This window comes from Hoplias malabaricus, chromosome 12, assembly GCF_029633855.1.
Source record: "Hoplias malabaricus isolate fHopMal1 chromosome 12, fHopMal1.hap1, whole genome shotgun sequence".
NCBI classification, from domain to species: Eukaryota; Metazoa; Chordata; class Actinopteri; order Characiformes; family Erythrinidae; genus Hoplias; species Hoplias malabaricus.
The window spans coordinates 12,526,750-12,547,526 of NC_089811.1; the positions used below are offsets into that span (position 1 = coordinate 12,526,750).

The following is a 20,777-nucleotide window of genomic DNA, read 5'->3' on the forward strand; positions in this document are numbered from 1 at the left end:
TAAACCTGATTTGATATTAATATGAACTCATTCACACTGAGTGTTACCCTAATGCAAACGACACAAAGAGTTTCTTCTACTCACCCAGACATCCAATGCCTTTGCTTGGATCATTCAAGCGTTTCTCCAGGATGTCTAGAACATTCTGGTCCTCAGGAACCAGGCTCATCAGATCCATCATGAGTTGGACTGTTTAATAGGAATAAATACAAATAGAGTTACAGTGTAGTCATTATCACAGTTCCTGATTGACCAATACTCATATTGAAACCTTGAGTATCATCTGCTCCCAATCTGATGTGTCGTGGTAAACCGACTAATCTTTTCAACTTTATTTTTAACTGAGCAGCTGCCTAGCAGCACACTATAATCCACACTGTAAAACATTATAGCCTCATTATGTTACGTGAACTTATTTCTCTTCAGTTTAACCTGTCATTACAAGTCTTTAATAATGAACTCAAGTTTTTAGGTTTTCCAAATTTAAAATTAGATTTAATCTATTGTTTTGACTATTCGTGAGTTTTGTCTGCGTTGTCAATGTTCATTTAACTCATGTCTGTAAGTTACACGTTGAAAAAATAAATTAAAAGTGGGAGGAGGGGCAATGCAGAGGATCTATTAAACAATTGGCGCCATTTTTTAACTCTACAGAACAATTAGTAGAATACCATTAAAACTTTATGCTTATCAGTTTTCACACCGGATAAACCTCATAATTCCAGTTAAATATTTACATAATATTTCAGATAAAATATGGACAGTGTTGACTACTTCCAGTGGCGGAGCGACACACCTAAGGATTAATTTTAGGCAGATTACTCCACTGAGCGTTGTGTGGAATGTCCGCGAAAGGAAGGTGAATTCCCGCAGAAAACACGACGGCGAGGAGGTGAATATATATATTTTGTAGTATTTTTTGCTGATAAAGTAGCTAATGCCCCTTTCTTGCGTGTTGAAAGGAGAATAATTCCTCATATTAAATAGCATTTCCATGTTTTTTTCTGTTTGTCCAATCCTCGAATAATTGTTAATTGCTGCTGACTGTCATTACCATCGGAGTTCGTTTTTCCGCTTTACAGCTCGCCGTTTTTTGCTCTGAATACGTTACGCACACCAGAGAATTATACAGTGGGTTTCAAGTTATACTCTGAAGTCAGGGAGATTTTCCACAGATTTTAATCCGAAACTTTGAAAGTGTAGAAAACAGTAGTCGTGTAATTCCAGTGGTGGAGGGACACACCGGACTAATTTGAGGCAGACTGTAGATTACTCCGCTGAGCGTTGTGTGGAATGTTCGGGAAAGTAAGGCGAATTCCAGCTGAAAACACGAAGACGGCGAGGAGAATGTATATTTTTATAGTATTTTTTGCTGATAAAGTAATGATGTTGTCCCTTTCTTGCGTGTTGAAAGGAGAATAATTCCGCATATTAGTTAGTGTTTCCATGTTTTTTTTTTCTGTTTTTCCAATCCTCAAATAATTGTTAATTGCGGCTAATTTGCTGCTGACTGTCATTACCATCGGATTCCAGTGGCGGAGGGACACACCGGACTAATAGACTGTAGATTACTACGCTGAGAGTTGTGTGGAAAGTTCGCGAAGTAAGGGGAATTCCCGCTGAAAACACGAAGGCAGCTAGCTGTCTGTATGTGTATTTTTATATTTGTGAATTTGTGCTGATAAAACGTAGCATAATGGTTTTTTGCTAAGTTCTTGCGTTGTGGAAAGAGAAATGTTCCGCATAGCAGACATTACCATGGGATTTCTGTTCCAAGCCTCAAATAATTGTTGATTGGCTCAGTCATTGCCGTCGGAATTCGTTTTTCCGCTGCATAGCTCTCCTACGTTAAGCACACCAGAGGGATATACAGATAGGCGGTAAGTTATACTCTAAAGTGTGGTGAGGGAGGTTTTTCACTGAAGATTTTAATGTTTTAGTTTCGACAACGAACCGAAGAGTGTTAAACGATTAAAAAACTGAGGAAAAACGAGTAACTCGTGCCGATACCAAGCTGAGATCCTTTATTATATATGCTTTCAAAAGCTTAATTTAATTGATATTATTACCTTAAGTGGTGCCTGCATTTACAGTGAGGCGCCGATGAACCAAATTGCGTTTCTCTTAAATATCTATTCATCCCGATTAATCTGTATGTATTCTGAGATGGGGGATGTATTGGAAATTTTGAAATTATTCGGGTGTTATTCTGCACCTCAGGACGCACATATTAATGGTCTGATTTATTTTTATGTTAGGATATAACTGCAAGTTACGATTTGATAGAGACAGGGCAGATAATTGCTGCATGCTGCCAACTTCAAAGGATTTTCCCATGGAGCTCAGTAGATATAGACAGGACACTCTGAGGTGAGGGAGATTTTCTATGGAAAATGTTTTAGTCTTGACAATGAACAGATTAGCTTTAAATTATGAAAAAAGTAAGGGAAACACTTTTTGTTTACTTTAGTTCACATTTAATATAACTTGTGTAATGTTTAGCTGATTTGTCTAATTTCTCATTTGTTGTAATGTTGTAACTGGATTTTCCTACCACTTGTAGAGAAGTTAAATTTTTTAATAATTTGACTACAGCTTTAAAAATATCTTTATTTTTTTCCCTTGATAGATTTCTTTAGTCATCTCAATTTCATGAAGTGGAAAAGTTTTGTGCATTCTCAACAAATGGTCAAGGAAGAATACTACAGCACTACAGAGAGCGCCACGGGCATGTATAAAACAATACATCTGAGAAGGTATATCCAAGTGTTCGATAATGTCCACAAGGATACCACTGACATAATCAGGGTGTGCTAAAAAAAAATCAGCTAAAAAAGATAATACATTTACACATTAAGATAATGGGGGTATTAATTCAAAAGACTTTATTTGGACATTTCAGCTGACTTTGTGCTGACAGGTCATGAACTGGTCAGCACTATTAGTGTGGATCAGTCACAGCAGTGCTGCTTGAGGATTTAAACCCTGTGTCCACTCACTGCCCACTCTTAGACACACCTATCTTGTTGGTCCACCTCAGACAGTAACTCACAGGTTCTCTTGTCCTTCATCAGTGGACACAGGACGCTGTTGGCTTAATGTTTAGTACATGGACTATTCTCAATCCAGCAATGATAATGAGGGGTTTAAAACTCAAGCAGCACTGCTGTCTGATCCACTTATACCAGTATAATAGGCTGCAGTAGTAGTTCTGTTGTGGTCCTGACCATTGTTGGACAGAGTCTATAAGGGCAAACTAGATACAGCCAGACTGCAGTCTGTAACTGTACACCTATGAAGTTTACATATAGTTTTAATAAAATGGCTGGTGACCAAAGAAAACAGGGCCCATGTGTTTCCATCACCAGCTCTAATTATTTGGGAGAAGTATTGGGATTTTGCTGTGTGAAGGTTGTCTTTATATAGAAGGAGATGGTTATGATACATATCCTTGTGGATTGTGAGTCCAGTTTTCCCGAAGAGGCGCTCCAGCTGGCGTCCAGTAGCTTTGAGCTGACGTAGGTAAGATGTGAACCAAGGAGCTGAATGGGTGAAAAAGACAGTCCGGGTTTTTAAAGGAGTGAGTGAGTCCAGTAGAGAGTGAAGTCCAATGTTATAGAGATGAACCAAATCATCAGTAGTGGCTGAATTACTCAGATTAGGAAGACTGTCAATACCTGATAAAAGTGAAGTTAGATTAACATTTTTGATATTACGATGTAATGTAATGGTATGTGGTGGTCTATTTTTAGATAAAGCCATATTGATTTTGAATGAAATAACAGAATGATCAGAGACAGGGAGTTCGTTGGCAGTACAGTTGTGAGGAGTTACACCAGAACAGCAGACCAGGTCCAAGGTATGTCCTTTAGAGTGAGTTGGGAAGTTGACATGCTGTTGTAATCCAAAACTGTCCAGGCAAGATGTAAAAGCCTTAGTAGTGGTGTGGTTTACATTGTCCATATGTATGTTGAAATCACCAAGCAGAATAATATTGGAAAAATGTGAACAGAGGAATGTGAGAAATGCTGAAAAGTAATTTATGAAATCCTTATTAGGCTTGGGAGGACGATAGATAGTAGCCAGAACAGTTGGTTTTGGACCATGCAGCTGTATGGCTACTACTTCAAATGTGGTAACAGGTAAAATGAGTGTGGTGGCTTTCAACTGCTCACGGTAAAGTATCGCGATACCTCCTCGACCAGTAAGCTCATTCAGCTGGGAAAAGTCCCCTGGTTGTTGCCATGTCTCAGTAAGACAGAGAATGTCGAACCTACGGTTGAGGAGGATGTCCCGGAGGAGAAGGCTTTTACCCGTGAGGGACCGAGTGTTGAGAAGCCCAACGTTAACTTCACAATAGTCCGTGGATTCAATGAAGTTAGCCGACCTAGCTATCCCGACTAAGACAGCACGGTCCACTTTCCTGTCAGGGTTAGACCAGATGGTATTTATGGCCAAGGAGTCGTCAATGTGGAAGTTCCGTCGGGATCCGCGGTGGATGTATCTGTGTCGAGGAGGCCGGGCGATGTCCGGGTGGATGTGAAGTACTGGCGGCACAAGGGGCAGGTGGAACCGCAGCTTGAGAAGTTCAGCAGCTGAATACTGGTGTAAGGTTGCAGATGGATGAAGTACTGTGGACAATAAAGCCCAAGCGAAGACAAACCTTACAGCCAAGTCATTAATCCACATGGTGAAAGAGTAGAGATAGGAGACAGCAGGCAAATAAATAACTGGAGAGCAGCGGCAGCTACACGCGCCAGCGTTCACTCTCTCGGCCTTCCAGTATATCAATATATTACAACATACTACATGTTTTGAGTAAATGTTTATTTGACAAGATTTAGTGAGTTCTCTGAAACTGATATTGTAAAATAGTAAGTTGTTTTTACTTACTGTATCAAGTAGCAACAACTAATGATCATTAGTTAAACAACTAATAGAACATGACCTTTTGAGTTAAAACAAAGTTTTGAAGCAAGTTGAATTTACTCACATTTTTAAGGCAGCAGGTGAACATGAGTTTCTAAGTTTAACTAACATGAAATGTTTTACAGTAGAGCTTACTACAATCATTGCCATTCGTTTACACTTGTTTGGTGCACTCCAGTGTTCAAAAGGGAGTGTTCACACTTAGTCTAACAAACTGCATTAATAGAGCAATCGCACCTGGGTTCTAATCGAACAAACCTGACAACCCTTAGTGTGTGTTGTGGCTCAGACACAGCAGCACTGCTCGAGTTTTTAATCACTGTCCACTCACTGTCCACTCTGTTAGACACACCTACCTCGTTGGCCCACCTTGTAGATGTAAAATCAGAAACAGTAGCTCATCTGTTGCTGCCCAGTTTGTGTTGGTCGTCCTCTAACGCATCATCAGTGAACACAGGACTCCACCAACTGGACATTTTTGGTTGGTAGACAATTCTTAGTCCAGTAGTGACACTGAGGGCTTCAAAAATCCAGTAGCACTGCTGTGTCTGATCCACTTGTACCAGCACAACAAACTAACACACCACATCAGTGTCACTATAGCACTGATACTCTACAATGAATTATCTGTACCACAAATAAGAAGCAGAAGAAAACGGAGCTAAATCTGTTCATTCGGATGCACAGCCCCCTACAAACCATTGTTAAGTTTGGGGAGAAACAGTCAGTGTGGTTGATGATGACAGGATGTAGGAATGTCCTTTACTGTGAACCCAAAACAATGTCTCTGTCTTAAAATTCTTTAAATCACCCAGTCATGTCAATCTGTCTTTTACTGCCTCAACATCCATTAATTGGCATCCTAGGCCGTTTTTTCCCCTTCCCCCACACTGCACATGAAAATGGCCCTTGGTTTAGTTTGATGATCCTTTGGTGCAGAGGCACATTCTACATGTTATTTTGGTTGGGACTCAACAACGAGAACAAACTCCAAAATTCAGGATCAAATAAGGTGTATGAGAAAGAAATTTTATTGTCGACTATCTGTCCACTCATCTATACTACGTCCCAAAGTTTTTAGACACACATTATAACAAGTGAACTCTGCTGATTTAAGGTGGACCGTCTGTTCACACAGTTTGCAGAATAGAGCATGAGATGAAATGGGAAGCTCTGGAGCAGCTGCACATGAGCATTAGGTCTCCAAGCCCAGTGCCAAGTGTGAGATAAAGGCAACAACTGGAGGATTATTATTTATTATTTTCTTTATTGATTTTGATTCTTATTTTGTGTGTGGTGGGGTGGGGGGGTGTTTAGCTGGAGTTAGTCTGTTCTCTCTCTTTCCTCTTTTCTCTTTACTTGGTCTCTCTTTTTCCTTTTCTTCCTCTTGCTCCTTTTCTCTTATCGCTCAATAAATCTCTTCTCTCCTTGCTATCTTCTTCATCTTTCTTGCCTTCCTTTGCTCTTATTCTGTTCATCCCTTTCTCTCTCTATCTTGTCTTCTGTCTTTCCCAGCTCTCTCTTTCCCCCCTCTTTCTCCTCATCTGGGTTTCCTCCTGGTTGTTCTTCTTCTGTTCCTCCTCCTCCTTTCTCTTTATCTCTATTTCCTCCCTCTCTCTGCTCTTCTTCCTTTACTCCCTCATTCTGTTCTTCCCTCTCTCTCTTTCTCCTCGTTTCTCTTACGTACTTCACTCTCCTCCACTGTTGTTCACTGGTGAAATGATCATTAATAATTGCAGAGTGAACATTGTTGTGTGGATTATTTTCTTCTTCAGGGTTGAAGCCCACAATCTCCTGATTTAAATCACCATAGCAACCACTGAAGCATGTAGTAGTGTTTCACTTTTTTTTTTTCTCCATTTTGTCTCCCACAAGTTAGTTGTTGATTGATCTCACTCACCCTCAGCTTTCTCCACTTGTCCTCCGTCTCTCTGCTGAAGGTAGAGTGCCATCCGTTGCTGAACGGACTCTTTTTTAATCTCCTTCACACGCTCCATCATCTCCTCCATCCTTATCCAAATTTCAGCTTTAACATCAATAAACACAGTCAGTTCTCCAGTCACTTATAATTCCTCAAGTATTCCCACTGTTTCCATCACTCACTGAGGAATCGGGAATCTGGAAGCGTCTTCTCCAGCTTCAGCCCAGTTCCCGAGTCCCGTTCTGAAAGAATCAGAATATGTTCAGCACTTTCAAATGAATTAATTCAGCTACTCTAAATACACACACTGTAGCCACAGACATGTCATCATGCACAATACCAAATGTTGGCTAAAGGTTATTAAGCCCTTCAGCACTGAGCTGTATAACAGTGAGACTGTGTTCAGTGGAGCGATGGTGCTCCATTCAGTGCCTATGGGACGAGTTTGAGGGGTGCGTGTGATCCAAAACTGAACATCCAACCCAGACCTGACTTGAGTGAGGTTTTATTTGCAGAATGACATCAAACATTCAAAGAAAGTTTCCAACAACTAGTGTAAAAAAAATATATATATATAAAAAATAGTTTCAGATGAAAATTAGGTTGTCCGTTAACTTTTGGCCAGATTTTGGTGTGCTTGTTGACCCTCGTGGATTTGGCGTTACATTTGCACCATGTTGTATCCATGACCTCACTTTGGGTGGTCTTCATCAAATGGTGATGATATATTCATCCCGTGAATAAATAAATTAATTAGTCTGCTGAAATGGACCAACAGCAGCCAAGTTTACTGAGCTGCCATTGTAACAGATACTATCTAGGCTGATGATACCTCACAACTCATGGATATAATCCACCAGCCCCAGTTGATCACTAACTTCAGAACATCCCATGGATATGACACTGACCAGAGGATGAAGAGGTCAGTGGCTCTGTATTGAACCGGATTTCCCCACTTTTTTATTTATTTATTAGTAAATTATCTGCATTAAATTTGCGAGGGCTGTCCAAACACCTCTTTTTCATCTGTATCATGTCCTCATCCGAGACACTGCCATAAAACCTAAACCTGATTTGACATTAATATGAACTCATTCACACTGAGTGTTACCCTAATGCAAACGACACAAAGAGTTTCTTCTACTCACCCAGCCATCCAGTGCCTTTGCTTGGATCATTCAAGCATTTCTCCAGGATGTCTAGAACATTCTGGTCCTCAGGAACCAGGCTCATCAGATCCATCATGAGTTGGACTGTTTAATAGGAATAAATACAAATAGAGTTACAGTGTAGTCATTATCACAGTTCCTGATTGACCAATACTCATATTGAAACCTTGAGTATCATCTGCTCCCAATCTGATGTGTCGTGGTAAACCGACTAATCTTTTCAACTTTATTTTTAACTGAGCAACTGCCTAGCAGCACACTATAATCTACACTGTAAAACATTATAGCCTCATTAAGTTACGTGAACTTATTATACCATAGCTTTCAAATAGTGATCAGTTCACAATCAGGACTGTACACCTGTACTGTTCCATGTACTCAGGAACCTGTATATGTCCCTAATATCAAACATCAGGGCTCAGACGGATGGGATCTGCAGTGTGTGGTCTCTGTGTTATTGTCTTTACTCACTCAGAGGATGGTCTCTGACAGGTCGAAGCTGGTCCAGAATGATCTCCAGAACCTCATTGATTATTTTAATTTGGGCTTTTTTGTTGTTGTTCGCTGAAATATGTCAATCATGTTAATTAAAACAGATTAACCCTAATAATAAACAGTCCTCAAGTTTACGTAATTGTTATTAAAATTATTTATTTTTACTTACCCACAGATTCATCCTCCTCCTCCTCACCATAAAGAAGCGCAATAATATCATTGATGGCGTCCTTTGCCATCAACATTGACATCACTGCTGCTGTCCTCATCATCTTATAATCTGTTTAATAACAACACACAGCTAATATTCAATAACACTTTCATATTTTATCAGTCTCAGCTCTTGTGAAGAATAAGATCTGATAAATAGTAATTTAAACATATTTAGAACACATCAGATTAGGTCTCATGTTGCATTGAGATCATTTATTACATTACAGTTATTAGTTATTCAGTATTAAATTCAGAAACAATTGAAGAAGAGATATATAAAACTAAAGGTAAAATCTGCTGTTATTGACACTAGTAATTGACAATAGTGAAATGACACTATTGGTGCTGGTGAAAGTAGAGTCCAATAATTTGATTGGCTCTGCAGTTAGAGGCTTTTACGATGTGCAGGGTGTATGTTTATATTTGAAAACTTAATCATGTGACTAAATATTGTATTCTGGTTGGCTCTTCAGTGCAGTAAAGCTGTCAGCCATTTTGTGACCACCTTCAATGTGTCACAAATGGCCGACTCCACCGTAGAAGAAGGGTGCAAGATCAAACACAATTTGTGTCTGCATTCGCACCCTTCCTCTACAAACACCACAAAATATCAACCTTCACTGGAACACCTTAACAACCACCGTCAATACCATAACATCAACTTAACGACACCTTATCAGAGCTGGCGGCGCGTGCATCAACACGCGTGCAGCGGCCGCTCCGGAACCAAGCGGGCTTTTGTTTGTTTAAAAAACTTTTTTTTCATTTTATTTATATTATATGGATGCAGGAACACCTGCAGTACGTATATATCACCGCCAGACACTGCTTCAATATCGCAAACAGGAAATTTACAGTATCAGCGATGACCTCCAGGAGACGCTGCGGAACCTCCGCTTGCTTCGGAGGCTTAGCCCTGAAGCCTCGACGTTTCCTGATGCCGGTGGCCGGGGAAGGAAACGATGCAAGAGGTGTGAGAGGAGACAGAAGCGCGGCAAGCGAGGGGGGGATCCGTGCTAGGCTAAGAGCTAACCCGAGCCGGCAAGCTATCCCTTCTCTCTTTCTCTCCAATGTCTGCTCGCTGGATAATAAACTGGACTATATCAAACTTCAGCGAACTACATGGTGAGAATACAGAGACTGCTGTGTTTTTGTTTTTACGGAGACATGGCTCAGCGACAGTATTCCTGACGCCGCCATTCAGCTAGATGGGCTAGCCGCATTTCGAGCTGACAGAGAGGTTTATGTGTCTATATTAACACTGAATGGTGTAAGAACTCTGTGCTAGTCTCTGCTTATTGTTCACCGTTAGTGGAGTTTGTGGCTGTGAGATGTAGACCTTTTTATTTACCTCGAGTGGGAATTATACGTAGCCATAAGTGACTTCCAAAACACACACCCGGATGGTCTGTTTATTGTTGCTGGAGATTTTAATCATGCAAATCTCAAGAATGTGTTCCCTAAATTCCACCAGTATGTGAACTTTGCTACGAGAGGAGCGAACACGCTGGATCTTGTTTACACAAACGTTCCAGACACGTACAGGGCAGAACCTCGGACACTCAGATCACATGTCTGTTATGCTAATTCCTGCATACAGACCCATCATCAGGCGATCGAAACCTGTCCTGAAAGAGGTGAAAATCTGGCCATCAGAAGCAATCTCTACTCTTCAGGACTGTTTTGAGTGCACTGACTGGGACATGTTTAGAGAAGCTGCAACTTACAGCAACACAATAAACCTGGAGGAGTACGCATCATCAGTGACCAGCTACATAGAGAAGTGCATCGATGATGTGACCATCTCCAAGACCATCACCATCCGCTCCAACCAGAAGCCGTGGATGAATGCAGAGGTGCGTGCGCTGCTGAAGGCTAGAAACGTTGCTTTCAAATCAGGTGATAAGGCGCCCTGAGAACAGCGAGGGCCAAACTCTCCAGAGCTATCAGAGAGGCAAAGCGTGCACACGGCCAGATCATTCACAGCCACTTCCAGAGCAGTAGAGACACTCGGCACATGTGGCAGGGCATTCAGAGCATCACCAGCTACAAGACTACACCACCTGCTTGTGACGGAAATGCTTCCCTACCAGACGTGCTGAACCATTTCTACACACGGTTTGAGGCACAGAACAATGTAACGGCGAGAAAGTCCACCCCTTCTCCCAGCGACCAAGTGCTGTCTTTTACTGTAGCCGACGTGAGGAAAACTCTATGCAGAGTCGACCCGCGGAAAGCTGCTGGACCAGACAACATTCCTGGCAGAGTGCTCAGAGAATGTGCAGACCAGCTTGCTGATGTCTTCACTGATTCAGCTCAGCATTCAACACCATCATTCCTCAGCATCTGATCGGGAAGCTGAATATACTGGACCTCAACACTTCTCTCTGCAACTGGATCCTGGACTTCCTGACTGGGAGACCTCAGTCAGTCCGGATCGGTAGGAACACCTCCAGCACCATCACACTGAACACTGGAGCCCACAAGGTCTGCGTGCTCAGTCCACTGCTGTTCACATTGCTGACCCATGACTGTGCAGCGATGCACAGCTCAAATCATATCACCAAGTTCGCTGATGACACGACTGTGGTGGGTCTCATCAGTAGGAACGACGAGTCAGCATACAGAGAGGAGGTGCAGCGGCTAACTGACTGGTGTGAAGTCAACAACCTGTCTCTGAACGTGGACAAAACCAAAGAGATGGTTGTAGACTTCAGAAAAACAAGGGATGAGCACTCGCCGCTGAACATCGACAACTCTGCTGTGGAGATTGTCAGGAATACCAAATTCCTTGGTGTTCACCTAGTGGATGATCTCACCTGGTCCACTAACACCAGTAACATCAAAAAGAAAGCCCAGCAACGCCTCTACTTCCTGCGAAGGCTGAAGAAGGCTTATCTCCCCCCTCCAATTCTCACCACTTTCTACAGAGGAGTCATCGAGAGCATCATGACCAGCTGCATCACTGTCTGGTTTGGAAACTGCACTGGGGCAGATCGCAAGTCCCTCCAGCGGATCGTGAGGACAGCTGAGAAGATTATCGGTGTGTCTCTTCCCTCCATCACAGACATCTACACCACTCGCTGCACCCGCAAAGCACTCAGCATTGTGGGAGATCACACACACTCTTCAATCTACTGCCGTCTGGAAATAGGTATCGAAGCATTCTCCTAAACACCTAGAGACTGAGACTGGACTGAAAGAAGCACACACACACACACACTTCACACAAACACTGGTCTGTTGGACTGTAAATGAGTGTACTGTTTACACATATCCGGTTTACATCATGTTTACATCCAGTTACCGTTTACAGCACAAATACACTTTAAATTGCAGTGTCTCTCTCCCTCACCCCCTCCGTACTTATGGTTTTTGCCTTGTCTTGTATTACATTGAATTGTATTGTACTGTAGGGACATTGTTTTGTATTTTTCTTAGCCATATCTTTTGCACTTTAATGTGTATGCACTGTTTTATGTTGCACTAGATTTGTACTAGTTGCACTTTAATGTTGTGTATTGTTTTGTGTTCTATGTCCTTTGCATTTTAATGTGTGTGCACTGTTTCATGTTGCACTAGCTTTACACTAGTCGCACTTTAATGTTGTGTATTGTCTTATGTAGCACCTTGGTCCTGGAGGAACGCTATTTCGTTTCACTGTGTACTGTAAACACTGTATACTGCTGAAATGACAATAAACTTCTTGAACTTGAACTTGAATCTAACAGCTAGGATACATTAGCAATGCCTTAACAACTATTTCAAATACTGTGAGCTGGCTTTGAAAAGACAACTTCAAGTTTATGAACTTTGCTTTTCTAATTCAATTATTATTAGCTCAGGCTTTTAAAATTATTATTAATTTTGCTGTTAATAAATATTCAGTTTCTAACATCGATGATTAGATCTTTAATAAAATTTTATTTAGCAGCCATGGTAAATTTATCACTAACTATTGAATAATCAATATCTACTGTAAATAAATGTTACTTTTATTGGTTTACTTACTCCGAATTTGTGGATTGTGCACCTCCTCCATCATGGAGGCCTGTTCTGCTACTTTCTCCGTCTGAACTTCTTGTTGTTTTAATTGCCCTTCTTTGATGTATCTCTACTTCTTCTCTCACACTGAATAGGCGAATAGACAGATATATAGAGCGTTCAGTGTCCCCAAATGATTTTACCTCCCTGTCTTTTAACGCAGAGCTAACCAAAATGGGGGCTGAGCTATTGCAAGGGGCAAATGAATACGTACATAATGCATGTCACCCGTAATATTTCCACTGTAAATGTGATTTTTCAATTGATTTTATTTGTTTATTAATTTACTTGTTCCTTATAATGTTGCAGTTTTGAGTGAAATTATGATCTCAGATAAATTCCAGTCATTGTAAACAAAAGACGTGTGACCTATGTGTTGGTATGGGGGAGAGGTTGAAAATATTCTTATCTACAAAAGTGGAGTAGAGCAGAAAATGTTTGGGAAGCATTGATTTAACAAAATTAAAGATTGGACACAAGTCAGCTAAAATGTGCTTTATCCCACAGGCAAAAGGAATGGGAGGATGACTATACACTGTTACAATGCTTAAGTTATCTGGTATAATGCATACTTTTATTGTTATTTTATAAAAGAAAAATTACTCTGTTGCTTAATTTGATTCATTCCAATCTTTACTCTGATGTTGTGTCTTATTTATTGTATAACTTTGATGAAGCTTAGTCTAAGATTACAGTTTTTGATCTGTTCCACCTTAAAGTTGACCCACAAATCTATGCATTTCCTTTCAGTTACGCCACATTATCATTAATGTATAAAAAACATTCTGTTGATGGTTAAATGATTAAAAGTATTAACAAATTTGTGTCTTCTCCATCAGTCAGAATTAAGCTTGTGAGCTTCAGCAAAGTAAAGTCAGTATTCTGCAAGATATGAGGTTTAACAGTGCAGATGGAAGTGGGTTCACTATTTAGGGGGAAAAAATCACTTGCCCTTCCTATCTATGTGTTATAACTAGTTATTAATGACTTAGAAAACATTAACAACTTACTTAACCATTTATAAACATTGTTTAAACAATGGTGCTACTGGTAGTGCCGCAGTCACACAGCTCAAGGATTCTGGGTTTTGAGTCTGGCTCTGGGTGACTGTGAGAGAAGCCTGGTATGTTCTCCCTGTGTCTGTATGGGTTTCCTCCAGGTGCTCCAGTTTCCTCCAACAGTCCAAAAACACACATGGTGTATTGGCCACTCAAATGTAGTGTCCGTAGGTGAGTGGGTGTCGCCCTGCAAAGGACTGCATATATATGTTTGCAAATTATAAATACAATAATATAATGTTTTTTATTTAAACTTTTAAATAAAAATAATTAATGTGAACCACATGTAGCCAACATAAGCATTATATGTTTTCATTATTAATGTTTATATTTAATTTCATTTATCTAGTAATTATAAAAATGTTTGAGAATGTATGTATAAAAAACCCTGGTCTTAATACACAGTCATCATTATTTTTAAAGCATTTATACAAGGTGTTTTTGAACTATGAATGACCATTATGAAATGTATTGTGTGAGCTTAGAGATCAGTTTTAATAAAAGGAACAGGAGAGCAACATTTAAGGATTGGCAGCTTTCATTCCCCACACTGCTCCCCGTGTCCATGTGGGTTTCCTCCAGGTGCTCCGTTTTCCTCCCACAGTCCAAAAACACACGTTGGTAGGTGGACTGGCGACTCAAAAGTGTCCGTAGGGGTGAATGTGTGTGTGTGTGTGTTCAGACAGTCCAGTCACTGATGTATGCATTTGTTCATGCCAGGCTCTGACTCTTCAGGAGTCGAAAAGTCTGTGGAAAGAAATTGTTGCACAGTCTGGCTGTGAGGGCCCGGAGGGTACCTTTTTCCATATGGTAGGAGGGTGAATAGTGTGTGTGAAGGGTATGTGCGGTCATAGTTTAAATATCTGTGATGGTGGGGAGGGAGACACAGATCATCTTCTCAGCTGTCCTCACTACCCGCTGCAGGGACTTACAATTCGACATGGTACAATTTCCAAACCACGCAGCTGCTCAAGATTCTCTCAATCAAGGCTCCTCTGTAGAATATAGTGAGAATGGGAGGTGGAAGATGTGTGTTCCTCAGCCACGGCAGAAAGCAGAGGTGCTGCTGAGCTTTCTTCGCTATGGTGTTGGTCTTGAGGGACCAGGTGAGATCCTTTGCCTGGTGAACTACAAGGAGCTTGGCGCTCCTGACGATCTGCACAGTGGAGCTGTTGATGTGTAGTGGATAGTGATCACACCTTGTCCTTCTCAAGTCAACAACCATCTCTTGTCTACCATCTGAGACAGGTTGTTGGTTCTACACCAGTCCTTTAACCATTGAACTTCCTCTCTGTATGGTGATTTGTCGTTCTTGCTAATGTGACCCACCACAGCCATGTCATCAGCAAACTTGACGATGTGACTCAAGCTGTGCTTTGCTGCATGGTTGTGAGTCAGTAAGGTAAACACCAATGGACAGAGCACACAGCCCTGGGGGCCCCAGTGCTCAGCATGGAGGTGCTGGAGCTGTTGCATCCGATTCCGACTGACTAAAGTCCAGTTGCAGAGAGAAGTGCTCAGGCCCAGTAGGTTCAGCTTTCACGATCAGGTGCTCAGGGATGATTGTGTTGAATGCCAAACTAAAATCTATAAACATCATAACATAAGTGTCTTTATTGTCCAGGTGGGTGAGCGCAAGGTGAAGGGTGGTGGATATGGTGTCGTCCGTCGAGTGGTTGGGACAGTACGCAAACTGCAGGGGATTTAACGAAGGAGGCAGCAGGGTCTTTATGTGCCTAGAGTTTTTCTCATTTCAGCCGCTGTAAGGCACAGCACCTGATCGTTGGGAGGGGGGGTGGTCTTTCCTTGCTGCCATGTCGTTCTGTGTCTCGAACCGAGAGTAGAAGTTGTTCAGTGCATTCGGAAGGGAAGCATCACTGTCACAGGCAGGTGATGTTTTCCTGTAGTTTGTGATAAAAATGTTGACAGAATGATCTTCACCAAAATTATTGAATTGATATGAATTTGTAGGTATTTTAACCAGTGTTTTAAAGCCTTACAATTTCTGTAACATTTACTGCAGAAGACACATCTGTAAATGTATACGCTTGTAATAGTGTATTGAGCAGCGCACAAGGCTAGAATCAGCTTTGGAGGAGAGAGGATAAAATATAGATGCAAAGAGAAGGAGTATGACACGCAAACATGTACATACCCCATATAGCCTGGAAATTCAATATTATACTATTAAGATCTCCAGGTTTTAGAAGAGAGTATATTCTGCCTAGCCATCTGGTTTATGTTTCAGATCCTAGTAAGGGGATTATGTCATTACGTAATATATATCTGGCTATATCTAAAGAAACATGCTTCCACACTTGCCTCTACACACAGGGACCTGCTAAGACTTTAGGAAGGTGTCATTCAGCTTGTGACATATCGAAGTTGGTTTTACCTGGTCTGCCATATAAATTGCTGTAAACATCGGGTGTTAACTCACTACAACAAGAAACCAAAGTATTATAATATAAAGATTAGACATTTGCCAAAAGATAAAAGTAAAACAAAATAGTCTTTATATTTTATAATTCATTCATTCATTATCTGTAACCACTTATCCAGTTCAGGGTCGCGGTGGGTCCAGAGCCTACCTGGAATTACTGGGCGCAAGGTGGGAATACAGCCTGGAGGGGGGGCCAGTCCCTCACAAGGCAACACACACACATACCTTCACTCACTCAAACCTACAGACACTTCTGAGTCACCAATCCAACTACCAACGTGTATTTTTGGACCGTGGGAGAAAAATTGGAGCACCCGGAGGACAGTCACCCAGAGCAGAACTCAAACCCACAACCTCCAGGTCCCTGGAGCTGTGTGACTTCAACACTACCTCCTGCGCCACTGTGCCGCTTATATTTTATAATATATTGTTTAAAGACAGAATTGGACATGGAACACTAGACAGTAGACATCAACATGCTTGGAGGAGAGCATATACTCTCCAGATCTGTTACTCTACCAATCGTAACCTCTGATGGCTGAGCCACCACCAAATATTTAACCATCCAATCTACTGCAACATTCGGAAGCCCCCCGTGTCATATTTTCTAGTTAGTTCTAGATAGCTCATATTAATTAGTTATTTTTAGTGACACAAACTAGAAAATGATGGATGGTACAACTGAACTTAAGCAACTGGACACCTGAAAGCTCTATTAAAGTGTTAAACCATCTAACCATTCAATATTTTAAGTGCTATTCAAACTGGGGGAAATAAATACCCCTCTTCTCCACTGCTCACATTGGTGCTTAGTGGACTGAGACAAAGATCGGTGTTCAGCTCACTGCTGGTCTCCTAAGCAACAAGCTGTAAACTCAAAGCTGCTCTAACACAGGGCGAGGCAGACACAGGGGAGCAATGAAGCATAATAACATTTAAAAATCGGTGTAAGGTCATGGAGGCTATCATCATAAATGCACTCCATGGGCTTGTTATGTTTGTTGTTTTTCAGTGAAGTCCATCATTGTTACATCCTGAAGACGCAGGCACTTACATGAGACTGAAGTAAGTGACAACTAACAATACAGTATTCATTTTTTATTTAGAACAAGGCTCTTAAGTATAAATGTTGCTACAGATTAAGCCAGACTATGACCATGGACCTTTAAATACTCTGTATTTTACTGCATGTTGACAATGCGCTGTGTTTCTGTTCTGTCAGGAGAGTGAATATTTGCCAGAGTCACTTAGTAATCCACAAAATTGCTTATCCATCAATGTTTGGAATGCTTTTTAACATGTTAAGATCAATCTTATGAATTTTGTATATGCAGATACTGCTTTATATTCATTTTCTTAATTGTCCAACCTGGAAGATCACTGGATTAGGAACACTTACCTACTTTGTATCTAAGCTCAATTGAGTGGGTGTCCATTGAGTGGGTGTTGGGTTGAATGGCAGTGTTAGTGTGTTTTGAACTGGTATGAGTGGATCAGGCTCAGCAGTGCTGCTCGAGTTTTTAAACTGTGTGTCCACTCACTCTCCACTCTGTTAGACACACCTACCTCACTAGTCCACCTTGTAGATGTAAAGTCAGAGACAGTAGTTCATCTGTTGTGCAGTTTGCGTTGATCATCCTCTTTCATCAGTGGACACAGAATGACGCTGGCTGTATATTTTTATACTGGTGGCCTATTCACAGTCTGGCAGTGACACTGAGGGCTTTAAAAACTCTAGAAGCCCTGCTGTGTCTGATCCACTTGCACCAGCACAACACACACTAACATCACCACGTCTATGGAGTACGATTTCTGTCAAAAATAAATGTATGCAATGCTCATCTACATTTGTACATAAATATTTTTAATGTAATACATTTTTATTGACAGGAAAATAGACAGTAAACATTAGCAAAAGTATATAGAAAATACAAGTAAATGTTGTACATAATGCAAAGATAATATTGCTTGGGAGAATGCATTGCTACAAAAATATCTTAAAATAACTACATACTTTAATCGTTTTAATAGCTTTTTGCTTTAAAGAGGGTGAGCCGAAATAGCTCAGTTAGGAGAGCGTTAGACTGAAGATCTAAAGGTCTCTGGTTCGATCCAGGGCGGCACGGTGGGTTCGATTCCCGCTCCCGGTGACTGTCTGTGAGGAGTTCTCTCCGTGTCCGCGTGGGTTTCCTCCGGGTGCTCCGGTTTCCTCCCACAGTCCAAAAAACACACATTGCAGGTGGATTGGTGACTCGAAAGTGTCCGTAGGTGTGAGTATGTGAGTGAATGTGTGTGTGTCTGTGTTGCCCTGTGAAGGACTGGCGTCCCCTCCAGGGTGTATTCCCGCCTTGCGCCCGATGGTTCCAGGTAGGACCCCCCGCAACCCTAAATTGGATAAGCGGTTACAGATAATGGATGGATGGATTTAAAGAGGGTTGTATCAATTTAAAATAATGTTTTATTTCTTTTCCAAAGGGAGCAAAATTGGATCTTTCACCTGAGAATTTACATTCATGTATATAAAACTTGGCCATTAAAAGTATAAGGTTTATTATGTATGCTTGTACATATTTATCTCATTCACCAAAAGACCAAATAATACATGTTCCCAAAATTAACAACATTTATCATGAATCTTATAAATAATAAAGGCACTTACGTTTTGCCAAAATTTCTTAACATATTGACGATGATTGGCCGTCTGCTCTATGCATTTTGCCCGAGTCCAGTGATTCACTTTTCAGTTTGTGTTCATAATTTAGAAATCGTACCCATAAAGTCTTATTCGTACGTGTTTATAATTATATATTTTTAAAGGTGTATGCAAACAAAACAGACTTGTGTACAAATTAAATATGATGCATGAATGTAGATTGTCATGCACACGTTTACGTTTGACAGTAATCTTACTCCATACATGTCAGTGTCACTGCTCTGTGGTGGTTCTGTGTGTCTATAAGTGTCCAGACACTGCTACTAAATTTTATTTATTATTGCTATTAATTTTAAATCCTGACAGAGGCTGCACAGATGCACAATTGTTTCACTCCTAACCTGCACTGACCTTGATATCTCCCCTGGAACTCTGCAGCCGATGGAGGGGTGCAGTAAGGGGGTAGTGGAGCTGCTGTTTGAAGGGAAGCTGGGGGCAGTGACTCTGGGGCTGGAGCAGGGTCTTTTCTCGAGGGACGAGCTAGACCTCCCTCACAGTTCTGATGGCTCCACTCCTCTTATCAGCGCCTGCCAGATGGGCCTCACCATGGTAAGGGGACACTGGGGGGGTTTGGTGGCAGTAAAATGTCTTAAATATAGGTAAATTATGACAGCTTTATTGTAGTGATTACATGAGAGTTCAGCGTGGTAATGCTGGGTAAAATCAGATAATGAAAAATGGTTTTAGATTAAATAATAAACAGAGTTAAATGGCAAGTGGCTAAACAACGTCTACTGCTATTTCCATGCTGCCACTCTGTAGGAATGAGCACATGTTTGCAAACATGAAATTGGTTTACAGAGTAGTGCTGTGAGTTAATCAGTAGTCTCCAAAAGAGGACATGGAAACCTTCAAAAGGTTTGAACAGGTCACTTCACAGCATGATTAACTTGCCAATTGGCTGTTTTCCTCAGCAACCTAGAAAGCTCTTGTTTATTTTTACTCTCTTCTGTTCCATTTTACAATAATTTTTTTCCATATTTTTGGGCAAGGATTGCTAGATTGCTATGTCTACGCAATCTAGTCTTATCCAATTTGACCTGCCAACCAAGTCTCCTCCAATCACAGTGTTAGCAAGTTACGAGGGCGAAGGCTAGCTTAAGTTTCCTCCAGCATTCTGGGCTACAACAGTCTCTACAACTTCAGTTTGAATAACATTAAAGTGACCTCCTATGTTCTACATTCATCATCTACTTTTATCAGCTTCCACTTATCAAAAAAACAAACAAACAAAAAAACAAAGTGCTCATAGACCATCTTCTAGACAGTTTAGACAGCTCTTCATAATTTGTTAGCCCCTTCTGAATATTTAAGTGGTAAGGACCCCCCACATAGCAAGATTGGTTTGGATGGTGGCTCATTCTCCACACGTCTAACATTTAATATTATGGTTGTGAGATCTGTGTTTTGCCCTGGTGTAAATGGATCAGACACAGCAGCGTTGCAAAACTGCCCACTCACCAGTTGCTGTTTTAGACACCGCTGCCTTGTTGTCCACCTTGTATATACAAAGTCAATTCTTGCTGCAAAGTTTGTGTTGACTGACACTGCCCACAGGACACTGTTGGCTTGTTATTGTCAGTTGGTGGACTTTTCTCAGTCCAGCCGTGACATTAAGGATGCAGAGTAACAGATGGACTAGTCTGTACCTGTAGAAATACAAAGAACACCTACATGATAAAAGAGCTGATAAAATGCACAGTGACTTTAGAAACAAGGTCATTAGAAAGATCTGGCTGAGGTTTTTCATCACATTAGAAAAAAAAGTCAAGATTTTCCTTCACTTAACAAC

At 41.0% G+C, this 20,777-nt stretch overlaps 1 protein-coding gene across 2 annotated transcripts in view; it reads left to right on the top strand.

Annotated features, from left to right (window-relative positions):
* Positions 1–3,745: 3,745 nt before the first annotated feature.
* map3k19 (mitogen-activated protein kinase kinase kinase 19) overlaps positions 3,746–20,777 on the top strand; it is a 28,945-nt gene continuing 11,913 nt past the window's right edge. For both annotated transcript variants that reach the window (XM_066641389.1, XM_066641390.1), the window contains exons 1-3: positions 3,746–3,859; positions 17,285–17,337; positions 19,292–19,534. In XM_066641389.1, the coding sequence (XP_066497486.1) occupies positions 19,367–19,534 (168 nt within the window). In that variant the 5' untranslated portion in view covers positions 3,746–3,859; positions 17,285–17,337; positions 19,292–19,366. The remainder of the gene's footprint in view (positions 3,860–17,284; positions 17,338–19,291; positions 19,535–20,777) is intronic.